Genomic DNA, 17,076 nt, shown 5'->3' with positions numbered 1-17,076 from the left:
GCCGCAGGAGCCTTTGCAGCCTTTCCTGCCACTGCTAGGCCGGTAGACTGCAGTGAGCCCCAGCCCCTACTGCCGCATCCTTACTGTGCCCCAGAAACATGCGAGGCTTTCCCCAGAGATGAGTGTTGATGTTTCAGAAGCACCTTAGAGTTTGCAAAGTGCTTTGTCTCTTCCCATTGCGCACTGAATTTGGGGATTTGCTTTATTTTTTAAATTTTAACTTTGTATGATTCAGAAATGAAAATACACACAACCGAAGTCCAAAATACAAAATCATGCTAAGTGAAAGAAGCCAGTTACGAAAGATCACATATTGTATGATTCCATTTGTATGAAGTGGCAGGAGTAGGAATATCCATAGAGACGGAAAGTGCCTCCGTGGGTGCCTAGATTGGGGGAGTTGCTGGGGGAGGTGGGGAGTAACTACTAAGAGATACGGGTGTTTTGAGGATGGTGAAAGTATTCTAAAATTGATTGTGGCCTCGGTTGCATAACCTTGTGAATGTACCAAAAAAACCCCACTGAATTGTACACTTTATGTGAATTTTAACAAAGGTTTTGGAAAAAAAAAACAGGGCAACATATAACTTAGTATCAGAGAAATGTCCTTTCCCTCTCCTGCCCTGCTCCAGCCTTGTGGATTTCTCATGTTTCTTTTCAGTGTTTCTTTATGCAGATACAACCAAACACAGATACATATTGTGTCCTCGAGCATAGAACACATACTGTTCTATACTTCGCCTTTTCACTTCCTATATCTTTGAGATCTTTCCACTTCTGCACCCAGAGAGCTTCCTCATTCTTTCTCCATTGTGTTCCGCTTTATGGATGGGCCTTTCTTTATTTAACCAGGCCCCGCGCTGGACATTTGGGTTGTTTCCAAGCTTTCACTGTTGCAAACAGCCTACAGCCCACAGCCCCATCCAGGCCTGTTTTGCCCTGTGTATGCGTGTGTCGACTAATCTCCCCTAAGTGGAAGCTGGAGGGAGCCAGGCAGCCCTGCAGCCTGGCTTCCCCAGTTCATATGGGGCCTGCCTGCTGGGGAGGGGAGCCCCCTGCCCCTGCAGTGCAGGCCAGCTTACATGGACTTGGTCTTTCAGGATATTAACTTAGATTTTCTCTTACAGGAGGTTGGCTGTCTTCATGAGTAAGCCATTTTTATGCTAATAATTTCTTTTACTGTGAAGTGTGCGTTTGACTCCTTCAGCCTATTTTCTGTGAGTTGTTGGTCTCTTTCCTGCTGATTTGTAGGCGCTCAGTATAAGTGTGATGTTAGTTCTTTGCCATTGATAAAAGTTACGAGTATGTACTGTAAGTCTTTGGACTTTGTTTCTGGGGTTTTTGCCATGGGGAAGGGATTGCTCTTTTCGAGGGGAGGGAGACTTTTTTTTTTAATGGCTTCTGGATTTTAAGTCAGGGATAAAAAACCTTTCAGTTCAGTTCAGTTGCTCAGTTGTATCCCACTCTTTGCGACCCCATGGACTGCAGCACACCAGCCTTCCCTATCCATCACCAACCCCCAGAACGTACTCAAACTCATGTCCATCTAGTTGGTGATGTCATCCAACCATCTCATCCTTTTTCATCCCCTTCTCCTCCTGCCTTCAGTCTTTCCCAGCATCAGGGTCTTGTCAAAACCTTCAGTTCTTCACATCAGATGGCCGAAGTATTGGAGTTTCAGCTTCAGCATCAGTCCTTCCAGTGAATATTCAGGACTGATCTCCTTTAGGATGGACTGGTTGGATCTCCTTGCAGTCCAAGAGACTCTCCAGAGTCTTCTTCAACACCACAGGTCAAAAGTATCAATTCTTCGGCACTCAGCTTTATGGTCCAACTCTCACATCCATACATGACTACTGGAAAAACCATAGCTTTGACTAGACAGACCTTTGTTGGCAAAATAATCTCTCTGCTTTTTAATATGTTGTCAGGTTGGTCATAGCTTTTCTTCCAGGGAGCAACTGTCTTAATTTTCTGGCTCTAGCCACCATCCGCAGTGATTTTGGAGCCCAACCAATGTTTCCCCATCTATTTGCCATGAAGTGATGGGACCAGATGCCATGATCTTAGTTTTCTGAATGTTGAGTTTTAACCCAACTTTTCACTCTCCTCTTTCACTTTCATCAAGAGGCTCTTTAATTCTTCACTTTCTGCCATAAGGGTCATGTTATCTGCATATCTGAAGTTATTGATATTTCTCCCGGCAATCTTGATTCCTTCTTGTGCTTCTTCCAGCCCAGCGCTTCTCATGATGTACTCTGCATATAAGTTAAATAAGCAGGGTGACAGTATACAGCCTTCATGTACTCCTTTCCCGATTTGGAACCAGTCTGTTGTTCCATGTACACTTTTAACTGTTGCTTCTTGACCTGCATACAGATTTCTCAGGAGACAGGTCAGGTGGTCTGGAAATTCCCATCTCTGGAAGAATTTCCCACAGTTTGTTGAGATCCACACAGTCAAAGGCTTTGGCGTAGTCAATAACGCAGAAGTAGATGTTTTTCTGGAATTGTCTTGCTTTTTTGATGATCCAGCAGATGTTGGCTATTTGATCTCTGGTTTCTCTGCCTTTTCTAAATCCAGTTTGAACATCTGGAAGTTCTTGGTTCACATGCTGTTGAAGCCTGGCTTGGAGAATATTGAGCATTACTTTGCTAGTGTGTGAGATGAGTGCAGTTGTGCAGTAGTTTGAACATTCTTTGGCATTGCCTTTCTTTGGGAAACCTTGCCTATCCCTAAATTAAAAGCAATGCTCCCTTCCTGTAACATCTCATTGTTTTATTTTTTAAATTAAATGTATAAAACATGGGCATGGTTTAAGGCACTCTTCTCACCACTAAATGGAGGAAGACAGCTCTGTCACCCTGAAGACCCCTAGTACCCCACCCCATCGTGCCCTCTGCTTCCCCCCACACAGAGGTAACCACACCCCATCCTGCCCTTTGCTTCCACACAGAGGTAAGGACCATCTGAATCTTACATTTTAAGTTATTCCCTTTTGTTGAAGAGTTTAATTACGTTTATATCCCTAAACTATATATATTTCAGTGTGGAATGTTTTGAAATTGAAACAGTCAAGATTGTGCTTGCATCATTCTGTCTCTTCCTTCCTCTTTTTTTTTTTCCCCTGAAATTGAGGTGAAATTCAGATGATATACAATTAACCATTTTAAAAGTATACCATTTAGTGGCACCTAGTACAGTCTCAGGGGCTTCCCTGGTGGCTCAGATGGTAAAGCGTCTGCCTGCAGTGCAGGAGACCTGGGTTTGATCCCTGGGTCGGGAAGATCCCCTGGAGAAGGAAATGGCATCCCACTGTAGTACTCTTGCCTGGAAAATTCCGTGAATGGCGGCGCTTGGTAGGGTACAGTCCATGGGATCGCAGAGTCGGACACGACTGAGCAACTCCACTGACTCTAGTACAATCCCAGTGTGTGTGACCACCATCCCTGTCTAGTTCCAAAACATTTTCATCACCCAGAAGAAAACCCTGCACCTGTTAAGCAGGGTAGGGTGCCCTGTGGCCTGTCCTGCTTCCCCCTGTCCCCAGTCCCTGGCAGCCACCAGTCTAACCTTTGTCTCCGTGCGTTCCCCTGTTCTGGGCATTTCATATACTGGAGTCAGACAGTGTTTGCCTCTGGAGTGTGGCTGACCCACCGTGCACCGTGTTTACGAGGTTCGTCGGCGCCGCAGCCTGTGTCAGTGCCCTGCTCGTTTTTAGGGACAGGCAGAGTGGCGGTCCACGCCTGTGCTCACGGGCTCTCGGCTGCCTCCACCTTCTGGCCTTGTCAGCAGTACTGCTCCTTGCCCTCTGCTCAGGGAAGGTTCGGATGCAGAGAGCCACCCCCGCAGCCGTCGTGCTGGCTCCCCCTGTCTGTGGCGTCCCTGGGCGCCTGCCCCACCTCGTGGCTGATTTCTGGCGCTGGACGTTGTGGTCCTTTGCTGCTGTGCAAAGGTCCTTGCTTGGCCTCCCGGCGGTCGCGTTCCTGAAGGGTGTACCCTTGGGAGTGGCCTGGTTTGGCCGAGGGTCTGTGTGTGTTCAGCTTTACCAGACAGAGACCAACCTGGCCTCCAAAGTGGCTGAGCCAACTTGCAACTCCGATCTTTCTTCCCCCCTGTGTGATCTTCTGCTCTATCGGGACTTGTGGTGCGTGGCGTGAGCTGTGTTGTCTTTCCTCAGATTGCCAGCTGTTCCAGGCATGTTTGTTGTGGAGCCCCATCTCGGGCATCCCCAGTTTGAGGTCCTGGCTTTATCCTGCCCTCCCTTCTCCCAGTGGCTGTCTCCTCCTCCGGACGTTCTGTGTTGTCTCTGTGCTGAGACTGCACCGTTTAGTGATGGCAGCTCTAGTTCCCCTTGGCTCCCAGCAGGAGCCGGCCTCTCAGCTTAGCCCCCAGCCCTCCAGCCCAGCTTGCCCGTGCCTGCAGGTGGGGAAACTGAGGCCCGTTGCAGCTTGGGTTGGGATCTTTCTCGAGATGGCCCTGCGTCTCTGCCTGCTCTCCTCCTCGGCTCCATGCCCCACTGACGGCGCCTGTCTCCAGCTCAGGAGTCCTCAGTGGCTCCACTCTGCAGGACACAGCTCGCCTGACTGGTCTGGGAACGTTTGTTGGCCCCGCCCTGACCCCCTCACATCTGGTTGCCTGCTGCCCCAGCCTCCAGTTCTCTGCATGGTCCACAGCCCTTCCCTCCTTCCAGCAGCACATGCTGCAGTTCTGGTTCTCCCTTCGTGCCCAGGCTGGGTCAGGGAGCTGCTCTGTGCCCCTCGGTCCCTCTGCTTCCCCTGGATACAGCCTGGGGCCTCCGCCACCTTTCCAGCCTCTTCCTCTTCTCGGGATACTGAGCTGCTCAGGGGCAGACACGGAGTGGTCCTGGCCTGGGGCTGCCTGGCCAGCTGAGTGTGACCCGGGTCCCTCTGCCCCTGCAGGTGCCAATATCGCCTCTGGTGAAGAGGTCGCCATCAAGCTGGAGTGTGTGAAGACGAAGCACCCCCAGCTGCACATCGAGAGCAAATTCTACAAGATGATGCAGGGGGGAGGTGAGGGCCGGAGGGGCAGTGGGCATCGGGGTGGGAGCTCTGCGTCTGTGCCTTGCGCACTTGCATGGGGAGGGGCCCAAGTACTGGTGGGCTGGGGAGTGACGGCGCCTGACTGCCCCACCTCTGCACAGTGGGGATCCCATCCATCAAGTGGTGCGGGGCCGAGGGGGACTACAACGTGATGGTCATGGAGCTGCTGGGGCCCAGCCTCGAGGACCTCTTCAACTTCTGCTCCCGCAAGTTCAGCCTCAAGACCGTGCTGCTCCTGGCCGACCAGATGGTGAGTCCCCCAACTCCCCCCTCAGGCCGGGGGGCACTGGGTACCCAGCTGGAGGATGCTGGAGCAGAAAGCAGTGACAGCGATGTGGGACCGGGACCAGGGGACCTTGACCATCAGCCATGGCTGGGGGGTGGGTATTAAAACATAGACTGCCAGTTTCCACTCCAGACCTGCTCAGCTGGGCCTCCACGGAAGGCCTGGAACTCTTCCCTCGGGTGACTGTAAAGCCTGCGGTCACCCAAACCTCGGGCCTGTTCCCATGCAGTGGCCATAGGTGAGCTGCTGGGCCTTGTCTCCTCAGGAGGGGCTCCCATTTGTGGGGTCACCTGGGACACCCCCTGGCCCCAGTGCCCATGGACGAACATTTCTTGCGTCCTTAATCCTTATATAAATTCAAGGGAGAAAAATTAAAAAAAAAAAAAAAAAAGGTAAAGCACAGGATCCTGGCCCGGGGGACTTTCCTGGTGGTCTAGTGGTTAAGACTCTGCTTTCAATGCAGGAGGCACAGGTTCAATCCCGGGTCCGAGAACAAAGATCCCACAATACTGCGTGGCACAGCAAGAAAAAAAAGCCCCCAAATCCTGGCCCTGGACTGGAACACGGAGATCTTGTTCCCCAGGATCTGTGTCTGTGTCTGCCCTGCAGAAAGTCCGCAGACACCCTCCAATTTTAGGTTAAATGTGTGTGTGCAGAGAAGGTTGTCAGATTCTCCCAGGACGTGAGACTCAAAAAAGTCTAGGTTTTTTGAGTTTAGGAAATATTCAGAAGCTTGAGGCCCAGGGAGGGGGCCAACCTGCCGGAAGACAGATTGTGTATGTGTTTATTAACATGTGTTTCTAACACATTGTTGAAAGGAAAGGAAGGCCCTCTGTGTCTCCCTGACTTTGGTATCCTCCAGAAGCCAGGGGTTAAATCCTGCCTGTGTGCTCCATCTCTGTCACCCCTACCTACCAAGTTTAGGGTTCCATGTGCTCCTGTTCCCCCCAGTCTGGTTGGCAGAGCAACCTCTGAAATACCTCTCTGGTTCCTTGAGGGCCTCTTCCGTACCCTGAGGGTGTAGAGCCAGGCAGACGAGGCCTGAATGCCTTTCTGGGCTCCCTTCTAGATCTTGCCATTCGCTTTCCCGCCTTGCTTTCTTTCCTGTGTCACATCTAACCCAGGGAACCCCTCCATCAGAGTTTCTCTCTACTGTCACTTCCTCCAGGAAGCCTTCCCTGACCTGCGCCTTTGAAATCGTCGTACATGGTGGTTGCAGACTGACCTTGCTCCCCTGCCCGTGGCAGGGGTCCCCATCCATTGGCAGGGACCACGGCTGTGTTTTCCATTTGTAGGGCCCCAGCCCCCAGTCTAGGCCTGGCTCCGAGCATCTGGCGAGGCCTGCTCCCCCTGCCTCAGCACTTGCTGAGTGACTCGCTCTCCCCTCCCCCAGATCAGCCGCATTGAGTACATCCACTCCAAGAACTTCATCCACCGGGACGTCAAGCCTGACAACTTCCTCATGGGGCTGGGGAAGAAGGGCAACTTGGTGTACATCATTGACTTTGGCCTGGCCAAGAAGTACCGGGACGCCCGCACCCACCAGCACATCCCCTACCGGGAAAACAAGAACTTGACTGGCACTGCCCGCTACGCCTCCATCAATACCCACCTGGGCATCGGTGAGTACGCGAGGCCTGGGGGCAGAGGGTACCTATGGGCTGCCCCCCAGGACCTTGGCTTCCTTCTGCAGCCTGGGTTTATTCCTTGGCTGGTCACACAGGCAGGTCTTCTCCTTCGCAAGAAGCACTCTTTATCTCGTGCCTTAGTCATCCCCACAGCAGCCTTGGTGGGCGAGGACATGTCCCCATTTTTCCAGGTGGGAATTGCAGGCTCACCGTGTGACACAGGCACTTAGGGTCGTGCTGCTTAGCAAGCGTTAGAGTCAGGTCTGGCCCAGCCCTGTCTGATGCCAGTGCTTGTGCCTTATCCACAGGGTGGGCTGGGCAGGGAGGCCCCGCGGTGCCTACTGCATAGTGGCTAAATGAATGAGAGCCTGAGCTGGGGACACTAGGCCCAGGTTGAGTAAGCAGAGCCCAGCCTCAAGCCCCTGCTCTGTAGGAGGGGTAATAGTGTAGCAAGCCAGCCTGTGGTGGGGTGGGGTGGGCTCGTGCTGAGTGCACAGGGTGGGTTGTTCGCCCCAATCAAAGAGCAGGTCCTGGAGAAAGGGGTCCTGGCCCCATCAGCCAGGAGCCCAGGTGGACCCTGCCCCTCACCTTGTCCTTGACTCCGCAGAGCAAAGCCGTCGAGACGACCTGGAGAGTCTGGGCTACGTTCTCATGTACTTCAACCTGGGCTCCCTGCCCTGGCAGGGCCTCAAAGCGGCCACCAAGCGCCAGAAGTACGAGCGGATCAGCGAGAAGAAGATGTCGACGCCCATCGAGGTCCTCTGCAAAGGCTACCCCTGTGAGTAGCCCGCTGGGGCAACGTGCTTAGCCCGCGGTCCCCAAGGCCCCTTCTGAGGGCCCAGCGAGGCTGCGCAGAGCCTGTCCTGGGCCACCACTGCCCGGCGCCACAGCATCCGTCACTTGTGGCTCTCTTGTCGTTCAGGCTCAGCTCGTGTCCCCAGCCCACACTCCTGCCTCTCCTTGCAAGGGCTGAGTGTCGGGACCAACGCTGGACACTAGCTGGGTGTCCTCCGTTTTAACTCACTTCCGACACTACCTCCCTGGAGGAAGCGTCAGACCCTGCAGTTAAGGGCTCGATCCTATGAGGCTGTTCCTGTCACACTTCAGATGCCAGTCGTGAGTCCAGGTTGCTGCCTGTGCTCCTGATCAGCTGGCTATAAATCTGAGTTTTCCCTCTTTGGAGTCGGTTAGCTGGGCTCACCAAAGTCGAGGAAATACGTTTTAACCGGTTTGTGAAAGGGTGTGATAAAGGATGCCGATGAGCAGCCAGCTGAAGAGAGACGTGTAGAGTGAGGTCTGGGAGGGCCCCGAATGCAGGAGCTTCTTTCCTGAGTGGAGCTGGGGATGTGGTCACCAACCAGGAGGTCCTCCAGACCCCACGCTGTTGCAGTATTTATGGAGGCTTCATCCCATCGTCATGGCGACCATTAACTCTGTTCCCAACCCCGCTCCCTTCTCTAGGGAAGTGGGTAGGGGTGGGCCCCGGGCATTCCAAGCTTCTAATCATGGCTTGGTCTTTCTGCTGACCCGCTGCCATCCGGGAGCCACCTGGAGTCTCCTCCGTTGAGGTCTGGACAGGATGCTCCTCACGCTCTCACCACTTAGGAAATTACACGGGCCTTAGGAGCCCCGGGAGAGGAACGTGTGTGTGTGTGTGTGTGTGTGTGTGTGTGTGTGTGTGTGTGTGTGTGTGTGTGTGTGTGTGTGTGTGTGTGTGTGTGGTGTGTGTGTGTGTGTGTGTGTGTGTGTGTGTGTGTGTGTGTGTGTGTGTGTGTGTGTGTGTGTGTGTGTGTGTGTGTGTGTGTGTGTGTGTGTGTGTGTGTGTGTGTGTGTGTGTGTGTGTGGAACCTCTGTGTGTGTGTGTGTGTGCGTGCGTGCGTGCGTGCGCTCTATCGTCTCACAAGGGCCCTCCTCTCGCCTCTGATTTTCAGGGGAGGAAAGCCAGGCTTTCCTCTTGTGGCTTAGAATTTCCAGCGAGTTCTTGACTGTCTTTGGGGCTCACGGACCGTGGTAGGGAGGATGTCATCTTGACCCCTCTTGGGTCCAGAGCGTTTGTAGGGGCGGGGGCTGGGTAGGGCAGCGCCGTCTGGGGGCCCCCGGGAGCGCAGGCCTCACGACGGCACCTTCTGTCCCCCCGCCCCCCGCACCAGCCGAGTTCTCCACATACCTCAACTTCTGCCGTTCGCTGCGGTTCGACGACAAGCCCGACTACTCCTACCTGCGCCAGCTCTTCCGCAACCTCTTCCACCGGCAGGGCTTCTCCTACGACTACGTCTTCGACTGGAACATGCTCAAATTCGTGAGTCTCCTGCAGGCCGAGGCGGGCGTGGCGGCCTGGGCCGGGAGGGCCAGCGTGACCCTGTGGTGGGCGGGGCTCCCGGAAGCGGGGAGCTGCGAGCCGGACGGCGCACGTGACCCCCACTCCAGCCTCATCTGTGCAGACAGCCTGTGCCGCCGCGGTCAGCGGGGCCCAGGTGGGGCGCCGCCTCCCAGTGGACCCAGGAGGGCCCGCCTGGGCGTCCTGGACGCCTGGGTGAGCAGGGCCCGGATGGCATTGGTGGGCCCCCCCACTGTCTTGATCCTGGCCTGCAGCGTCTTGCTCTTGGTGCCCTGCGCATGCCAGCTGGCGGCCTTCGCTGAGTCCCCCTTGGCCAGCCTGGACCCCTTTGTTGTGGCTTCCTTCCCCCTGGTTGTGGCACACTGGGTCTTGCTAGGCACCTCTCTTCTCTCTCTCTCTTAAGAGTCGTGGGGGTGGGGTGGGGAGAAGTGTTCGTCCGCTGGGCCTGGGACTCCGGAATCTGTGACATCCTGTGTCTTGTTTCACGTCTCTTCTGGAGAAGGGGGCTTCCTCGAGCCAGGCTCAGCCCCGCGACAGCGAAGCTGTTGCACTGCCCAGCCCCCACCCCTGTCCCTGTGCCGGGCCGGCGAACCCACCCGTGTACTGGTAAGCGCCTCCAGGATCTGACTTCTCTGAGACTTACCGCTTGGCGGGGTGGGGGAGCCCAAGAGGCTGAGCCTCCGCTGTGCTCTCTCTGTCCCTTCCAGGTGCCCGGCGCCCCTGGGCACCCAGGGCCCTCCACATAGGCCCATGGAGGAGGTGGAGGAGCTGCCCCCCCAAAACTACTGGCCTGTGGTCTGGACTGCAGGGCCCCAGTTCTGACATCACCGGGTGTGCCCAAGCCCATCGGGGCCAGGCCCGAGGAGACATCCCTTGACGTGGTGGGGGTAGAGTGGAGAGGGCATGCGGAGGAGCCCCTGCTGTGAGATTCTTGGGGACGAATCAGCTGCCTGATGAACAGAGCTTGAAAGAGACACGATGTTCCTTGCCCTGGAGGGCCTGGTGGCAGTGGACCCCAGGAACAGCCTTGGCCAGACCCCGCCGGCAGCCTCTGTATTGAACCTGAACTCATTAAACGCCCCTACCTGGAGTGCGTGTCCTCCTGACTGCCTCTTTTCTTGGCGGGCACCCTTCTGCCGGATGCTCAGGACAAGGCCTTGTTCTCCAGGACCCTGGGATCGGCGGTTGGTCTCTGGTTGGCGCTCTCTCTGACTCTCAGACAGTGGCCTAAGGAGCAGGGCGGAGATTGGGCGGAGGATGAAAATGTCCCACAGGCTGGAGGGCCCCAGGGGTGGGAGATGGGCAGTGGCAGCCATCACTGCAGACCTTCTGGCTAGGAGCGCAGCTCTCACCCCAGAGCGCTGCTTAGGGCACTGTGCACACCCTCTCATCCTTGTACAGAGGTGTTCGTGAGTCTGGTTCGGGGTCAAGTTTGGCCCTTCCTCTTAGTACATCTCCGAGAATGGATTTTGCAAAGTCGGCCTGTGCCCCCCAATGTGGTAGCCACTGGCTACATGTGGTTAATTTTTCATTAAAGTTAATTAAAGCTGAAAACATACTTCCTCAGTTGCGTTTACTATATTTAAAGTTCTCAGGAGCCACAGGTGGCCAGCTCGTGGCTGCCACACCTGTCAAGGTGGCTGTGAACACATCTGTCATCGCAGAAAGTCCAGGGGCGCCGGCAGCTCCAGATGGCTCCTCAAAGAGCCTCTCATGAGCCCATCCAGCCTATAAGACCTCGCCTCAAGCCAGGCCAGGAGCACTCTCTGCACCCTTTGCTGGCACCCTGACCCTTTCCTGGAGTTCCCATCGAGGCAGGCTCTGGAGCCAAAAGCTGAGCAGAGATGCCAACCTCCCGCACCAATCTCTGACTTGAGGGCCATCAGACTGGATGACTGGGCACCTCTGACCCCGTCCCCACTATGGTGAGCTTGACCACCTCCAGCTGCCCTTGGCGGAAGGATCTGTGGACATGCCCTGGGGACCTTCCATGTTTTCACCTCAAGGCCAAGCTCCTTCCACATCACCCCTCCTGCCCTGCCTGCAATAAGCCTTCACCAGCACCTACCAGCAGACTGGACACCATGCTGGGCACCGAGGGCTGCAAACTCTTCCATGGGAAGGATCCTGTCCTTGACTGAGAACTTCCCTCCTTGGAGGGGCAACACCGTATTGTTCAGCGTCAGGGCCCTGGAGTCCCCGGATACCTGGAGCCTGGAAGCTGCACAGAACCACTGTATTCTGAAGTCTAATCAGCCGGCCAGGTGGAAACTTTGACACTGCCAAGGACAGGGGTCTGCACGACACAGGGGAAGGCTCGTGTGACTTGGACGTTGACTTTTTGTGTCTTCTCATGGGCAAATAAAAGCCAAGAGACCTCCCTGGCGTGCATTTCTTGAGGCGTCACTTGGGTTGGATGGAAAACGGGATGAGTGACTCAGCTCCTCCTGCTGCTGGGCCACTGTGGGCCTGAGCCTGTGGAGGGCGAGGGCTCCAGCCCTCTGCTCAGCCACAGCCCCTGGGCTGGGCACCTCTGGGGAGTCACTTGACTTCACTGAGCCTCAGTGTCCCCCCACCAGAGAGTGAGTTCGGACCTGCCTTGCAGGGTGGATGCGCCCGAGGGATGTTTAATGATTGGGCGTGGCAGCTCGTGTCACAGGTTTGGCCCTGCTGCTGGCTCAGTTGTTCTCTCTCCCCATCTGTTCACCGAGTGGGTGGGAGCCCGGGGTGAGGACCGGGGTCAGGCGGTGGCGCCCTGGTGCTTCCTGGCCTGCCTGGACAGGCTTGAGGGTGGGAGGACGGAGAACGTACATCTCTAGAATGTTCTGCCCGAGTCCTCTGGGAGCATGGGGAGCAGAACAAGACTGGGACATAACCCAGCTCTGCCCTGAGCTGTGCGGCCCCAGGCCTCCTGAGGCCTCTCTGGACCCTGGTTCTTCTGTAGGATCCAAGGATCCTCTCATCCCCCAGCCGCTAGCTCCTGGAGTTGCTCTGAAGTCCAGAGCCAGCCCCCACCCGATTTCTGAAGGACAGTCAGGCCTTCTTGGCCGGTTCTCTGGGAGAGACAGGGTTGTAGGAGCCTGTGGCCCATAAGCAGGCCGCCCCCGCCCCCCCAACTCAGCCTGCAGCTCTCTCCTCCACAGATGCGGCCCCCCTCATGCCAGCCCCCTGCCCTTCCCTGTGGACGACCCCAGGACCAACTAGGTAACGCGGCCGCTGCCGCCCCCATGCCGCGCTCCTCTCTCTGGGCCTTTCTCCTTTCCTCCTGCATTGGGGGTGGCAGTGGCCAGAGGGCAGAGCCCCCAACAGCGGCTCATGTACCTCTTCTGCCCCCGTCTGCCTGCTGGGCCTCTTTCTTCCACGGGGCATCTAGTCCATGCCTTCTCCAGCTCCCATCCCAAGCAAGGCAGCATCTGTGTGGGTCCCTTGGGCCTCTTAGTTGTGAAACCATTGCCAGGTCCAGGGGAGGAGCAGCCCTTTGAAAAGATCCCCCTAACGGCCCTGAGAGGCCTGGTTTGAGTCCTGGCCCTGCCTTCAGCTCGCCTTGTAACTCTTTCCTTGGCCTCTGAGCACCTGCCCTGCTGTGTTTGGAAGCAGCAGGGAGCCTTCTGTACATGGGGGCGGGGGGGAGCCTAGGTCGGTTGGCCATCCTGGGGCATCAGTCCTCCCAGCTGTGATTCCAGGCCCCACGAGACCAGGACAGAGCGACCTCCCTCTGCCCCCCAGGTCGAGCTTTCTCCTGGGCAGTTGTGTGGCTTTGTGTTTTCTCTGTGCAGTGTGATCAGGGGGCATCTCCGGGTCTCTCAGGCTGCCTGCTTTGTGGGGAGGCGGTGGGACCAGAGGGTTTCTAAGACATACACCCGCCCCAGCCTGCCTCCCCTGCTCTGACCCTGATGGAGTGCCGGATCCTGGAGCACCCCGATCCTGCAGGGTTGACCAGGGCTCTCGTATCATGCCCACAGGGTGCAGCCCGAAACCCCGAGGACGTGGACCGGGAGCGGCGAGAACACGAGCGAGAGGAGAGGATGGGGCAGCTCCGGGGGTCGGCGACCCGGGCCCTGCCCCCTGGCCCGCCCACGGGGGCTGCCGCCAACCGGCTCCGCAGTGCAGCCGAGCCTGTGGCTTCCACCCCTGCCTCCCGTATCCAGCAAGCTGGTGAGCGAGCACCTTGGGCAACAGGCGGGGGGGCTCCAGGGCGGGGGGTGCAGGGCAGCCAGGGGCCTGGTGCTGAGGGCAGCTTCCCTCTCCCTCCTCCCCCTTCCCCTCCCCCCCACCTTGCCTTCCAGGCAATACTTCTCCCAGAGCGATCTCACGGGTCGACAGAGAGAGGAAGGTGAGCATGAGGCTACACAGAGGTGCGCCCGCCAACGTCTCGTCCTCCGACCTCACTGGGCGGCAAGAGGTCTCCCGGATTTCAGCCTCACAGGTGAGCTGCCCTTGCCCCCAGCCCCTTCTGGGCCTCACCACTGCCTCAGCAAGGCAGTGGGAGTCAAGACCCAGCCCTCTGCCAGGGGCCCCAGCCTGGGTGGGTAGCAGGGAGCTCACAGCAGAGGGGCTCGTGGTCCCTGCTATCAGCACGCCCCTGCCATCCCCAGTCAGCACAGGATGGAGGGGTGGTCAGACCCCATCGGGTGGCCCCCACATAGGGGCTATGTGTGGACTAGGAAAGTGGGGAAGGGAGGATCCCCGGGGAAGGGGTCTGGCAGAGGTGGGCAGGAGAGCCGCTCTAGGCCTCCGGAGGTGGTGGTGGCACCCCAGCAGGACAGGTCGAGAGCTGGGAAGCCCACGGCCTTGAGCGGCTGCTAGGCCTCCCAGAGCAGCGTGCTTGTCTACAAGATGTGAACATCCGGGGTGCTTGAGATCACACACTCACTCTTTTTGCGTGAGGGGCCTGGCGGGGTAGAACTCCGCAGTGGGGAGAGACTTGCCGGTTATCCTGCCAGCAGCTCAGCCCCTCCCACCCTTCTGCCTCCCTTCCCCCCAGACAAGCGTGCCATTTGACCACCTCGGGAAATGAGGAGGAGCCCCCATCGGACCAGTATTTGCTTAGGTGAGTCGACGTCTGCTGCAGTCACAGCCCAGCCAGGTCTAGACCCCCACGGTCCCTGGAGGAACCCCTGGTTGTGCTCTGAGCAGGCCCGGGCCACACCAGCTAATTTCTGCCGGAAAGCCCTTTCTTTGTGTGGGGCCAGCCTTCCATCCCCATGCTGCCCTAACTGTTCTGGGGAGTTGGTAGTAGGGATGGAACACGAGGGCCCACCCTGTGACCTTCCCCAGGGCTTCAGCCCCGGTCTCAGCCTCTGGGCCATTACGCTTCATTCATGCAAACCACTCAGAGAGAGCCTTGGAGTCAGGAGTTTACCTCCTCTCCGAGAAGGCCCTTGGTGACCTCCGCAGCTCCGGGGCCAGGGGCCGGGGGCGCCCTCTGCTCAGTATGAGCCTTGATGGGACCTGCAGTTGCACGAGGCTTTGAGGCGGGGTGTTATAGCTCAGCTCACTGGGGCCCCATCTGGAAGGCAGATGGGGCAGGGACTAACTTGGGGGGGTGTGTGTGTGTCGGGGAGGGGTAGTCTGAGCTCCCTGGGGAGTGTACACGTGGCTGGCAGCAGCTCACATCTCACGGGCTTGACCTCACACCAGCTGCGTATGGCTTGCTTTGTGGACCTGCTTTGGACTCCGCAGGTCACTCTGGGCCAGCATTCGGGCTTTACCTTTGTCAGCCTCACGCCCAGGAACCAGCCCTGTTCATGGCAGGGTGGGGTGCTTGTATAGCTGGAGGGTGGCTGTTCACCAAAAGAGAGGAGAGAAAGTGATTCTGTGTCTTTTCTGTGAAAATGGAGCACCTACTGTGACTCAGACGGTAAAGAATCCGCCTGCAGTGCGGGAGACCTGGGGTTCAGTCCCTGGGTTGGGTAGACCCTCGAGGAGGGCATGGCCACCCACTCCAGTGTTCTTGCCCAGAGAATCCCCATGGATGGAGGAGCCTGGCGGGCTACAGTCCATGGCGTCACAAACAGTCGGACATGACTGAGCCACTGAGCACACTGTGCTATAGAGAGGGACTGACTCAGAGCCTTGGGGCCAGGGAGACCTGAGTGGAAGGTGGCTGGCGGGTGGGTGACCGGGGCAGATGCCCACCTGATCTGTCTTCTCTCTCCCCCTTTTTAGTGTCTTCACTGTATTTTCTTTAAAAAAAAAAAACAACAAAAAAACAAAAAGATGGGGAAAAGAAACCACTCAAAAGAACAAAAAGAAAAAAACCCAGCACAAAACCAACGATGGATTCTGTTTCGAATTTTTTTTTCTTTTTTTTAATTTGCCAATGGCAAGAAGATGGGATACCCTCAGCACAGAGAATCCTGTCCCTCACGTTCCCCGCTGCCCACAACCTCCAGGCTGCCAGAGGCTCCCAGATAGCAGACTACACTCAGCGGACGCCACGGCCCCACCTAGCCGCCGCCTGACTTGGCCGGGAGGGACATTACTGCACTGGAGCTGCAGCAGGTCCTCACAGGCTCTCAGGAGGTGGCCCGAGGCACTGGGAGGAATGGATCGGCTGGTCAGAGGCAGGTCCCGCTGGGTGTTCATGAGCCTGGGGACCTCAGGAGATCAGTGCAGTCCCCACCCCCCACCCCCGAGATGCAGGTCACCCACTTTCTGTGTTGGGCTTTCGCCAGTGAGGGTCCCTTCTCTGCCTCTCCGCAGAGACCTTGAGGAGTGGGGTGGTGAGGCGGTGGGGCTGAGAGTCCTCGTGGGTATGTTTGTATGTATCTGACCTCGGTCTCCCAGGACAGCAGGTGTCCCGCCCGCCTGCCAGGCCAACTTTTCTGTTCTTATGCCCCTGACAAGGACGTGTGAGTGGGCAGTGACCTCCATGTCCCTCAAGAAGGGCACAGATGGTCTTTGCCACCACCGATCCCTGAGACTGTCCTCGGCCTGTGGTCCCCCCTTTCTGGTGTTGGGACAGAATCCGTGGAGACTACTTCCAGAAAGCATCTGGCTCCTGGGTTATGAATTAATTCCCTGGTTCTGACACTCACCTGGGTTCCCCCTTGCCCAGTGTCCGTCTCTGTCAGGAGGATCCTGGGGTTCAGCGCTGGGCACTGGATTTATCCATCCCACCTAGTTAACCCTTTTTTACTTTATTTTTGTTTGTTTTTTTTCCGTGTGTGTATTTCCTAATTTATTTACCTCTGTTTCCCCTTTTATTCTTTCTTCTTTTTTTTAATTAAAGAGCAAAGCTTTTTATTACTTTGTAATTTAAAAAAACTGAAAAAAAATACTGAAGAACTTTGGGGGGAATTTTGTACTTTTTTCCTGTGTAAATATTGGACTTTTTTGAGCTTTATTGTGGTTGTTAATTTGAAGTAATAAAGTAGAAAAGGATAAAGTGACCTGGGAAGCCCTTGGTCCACCTCTTTGCTCTGGGAGCTTCTCCCCAGCAGACCTGGCAAACCGGGTATGGCTGGGGACACTCGAGCAGCACTTGGTACCTCCCTGGGGCTGTTTTCAACCCTTTGCTTCAAAAACTACACACAGGGACGTTCCTGGTGGTGCAGTGGTTAAGAATCTGCCTTGCATGGGCGTCCGTGGTGGCTCAGTGGTTGAGAATCAGCGTGTCAATGCAGGAAGCACAGGTTTGATCCCTGGTTCCAGGAAGATCTCACATACCGAGGAGCGACTGAAACCCGTGAGCCACAACTGTTGAGCCTGTGCCCTAGAGTCCAGGGGTCAACTTTGAAGCCTGAACACCTATAGAGC

At 56.3% G+C, this 17,076-nt stretch overlaps 1 protein-coding gene across 7 annotated transcripts in view; it reads left to right on the top strand.

Moving 5' to 3' along the window:
- Positions 1-16,709, top strand: part of LOC102180576 (casein kinase I) — a 36,704-nt gene extending 19,995 nt beyond the window's left edge. For 3 of the 7 annotated variants that reach the window (XM_018048758.1, XM_018048757.1, XM_018048759.1), the window contains exons 3-7: positions 4,923-5,033; positions 5,165-5,313; positions 6,743-6,971; positions 7,585-7,755; positions 9,128-11,696. In XM_018048758.1, the coding sequence (XP_017904247.1) occupies positions 4,923-5,033; positions 5,165-5,313; positions 6,743-6,971; positions 7,585-7,755; positions 9,128-9,717 (1,250 nt within the window). In that variant the 3' untranslated portion in view covers positions 9,718-11,696. Of the gene's footprint in view, positions 1-4,922; positions 5,034-5,164; positions 5,314-6,742; positions 6,972-7,584; positions 7,756-9,127; positions 11,697-12,458; positions 12,520-13,277; positions 13,471-13,601; positions 13,742-14,299; positions 14,366-15,483 lie in introns of those variants that run through there. The other 4 variants (XM_018048761.1, XM_018048762.1, XM_018048763.1 and 1 more) reach the window with 4 other exon arrangements.

Source organism: Capra hircus, chromosome 5 (genome assembly GCF_001704415.2).
Source record: "Capra hircus breed San Clemente chromosome 5, ASM170441v1, whole genome shotgun sequence".
Classification (NCBI taxonomy): Eukaryota; Metazoa; Chordata; class Mammalia; order Artiodactyla; family Bovidae; genus Capra; species Capra hircus.
The sequence above is the reverse complement of the archived record's forward strand: the minus strand, read 5'-3'. Positions and strand labels throughout refer to the sequence as shown.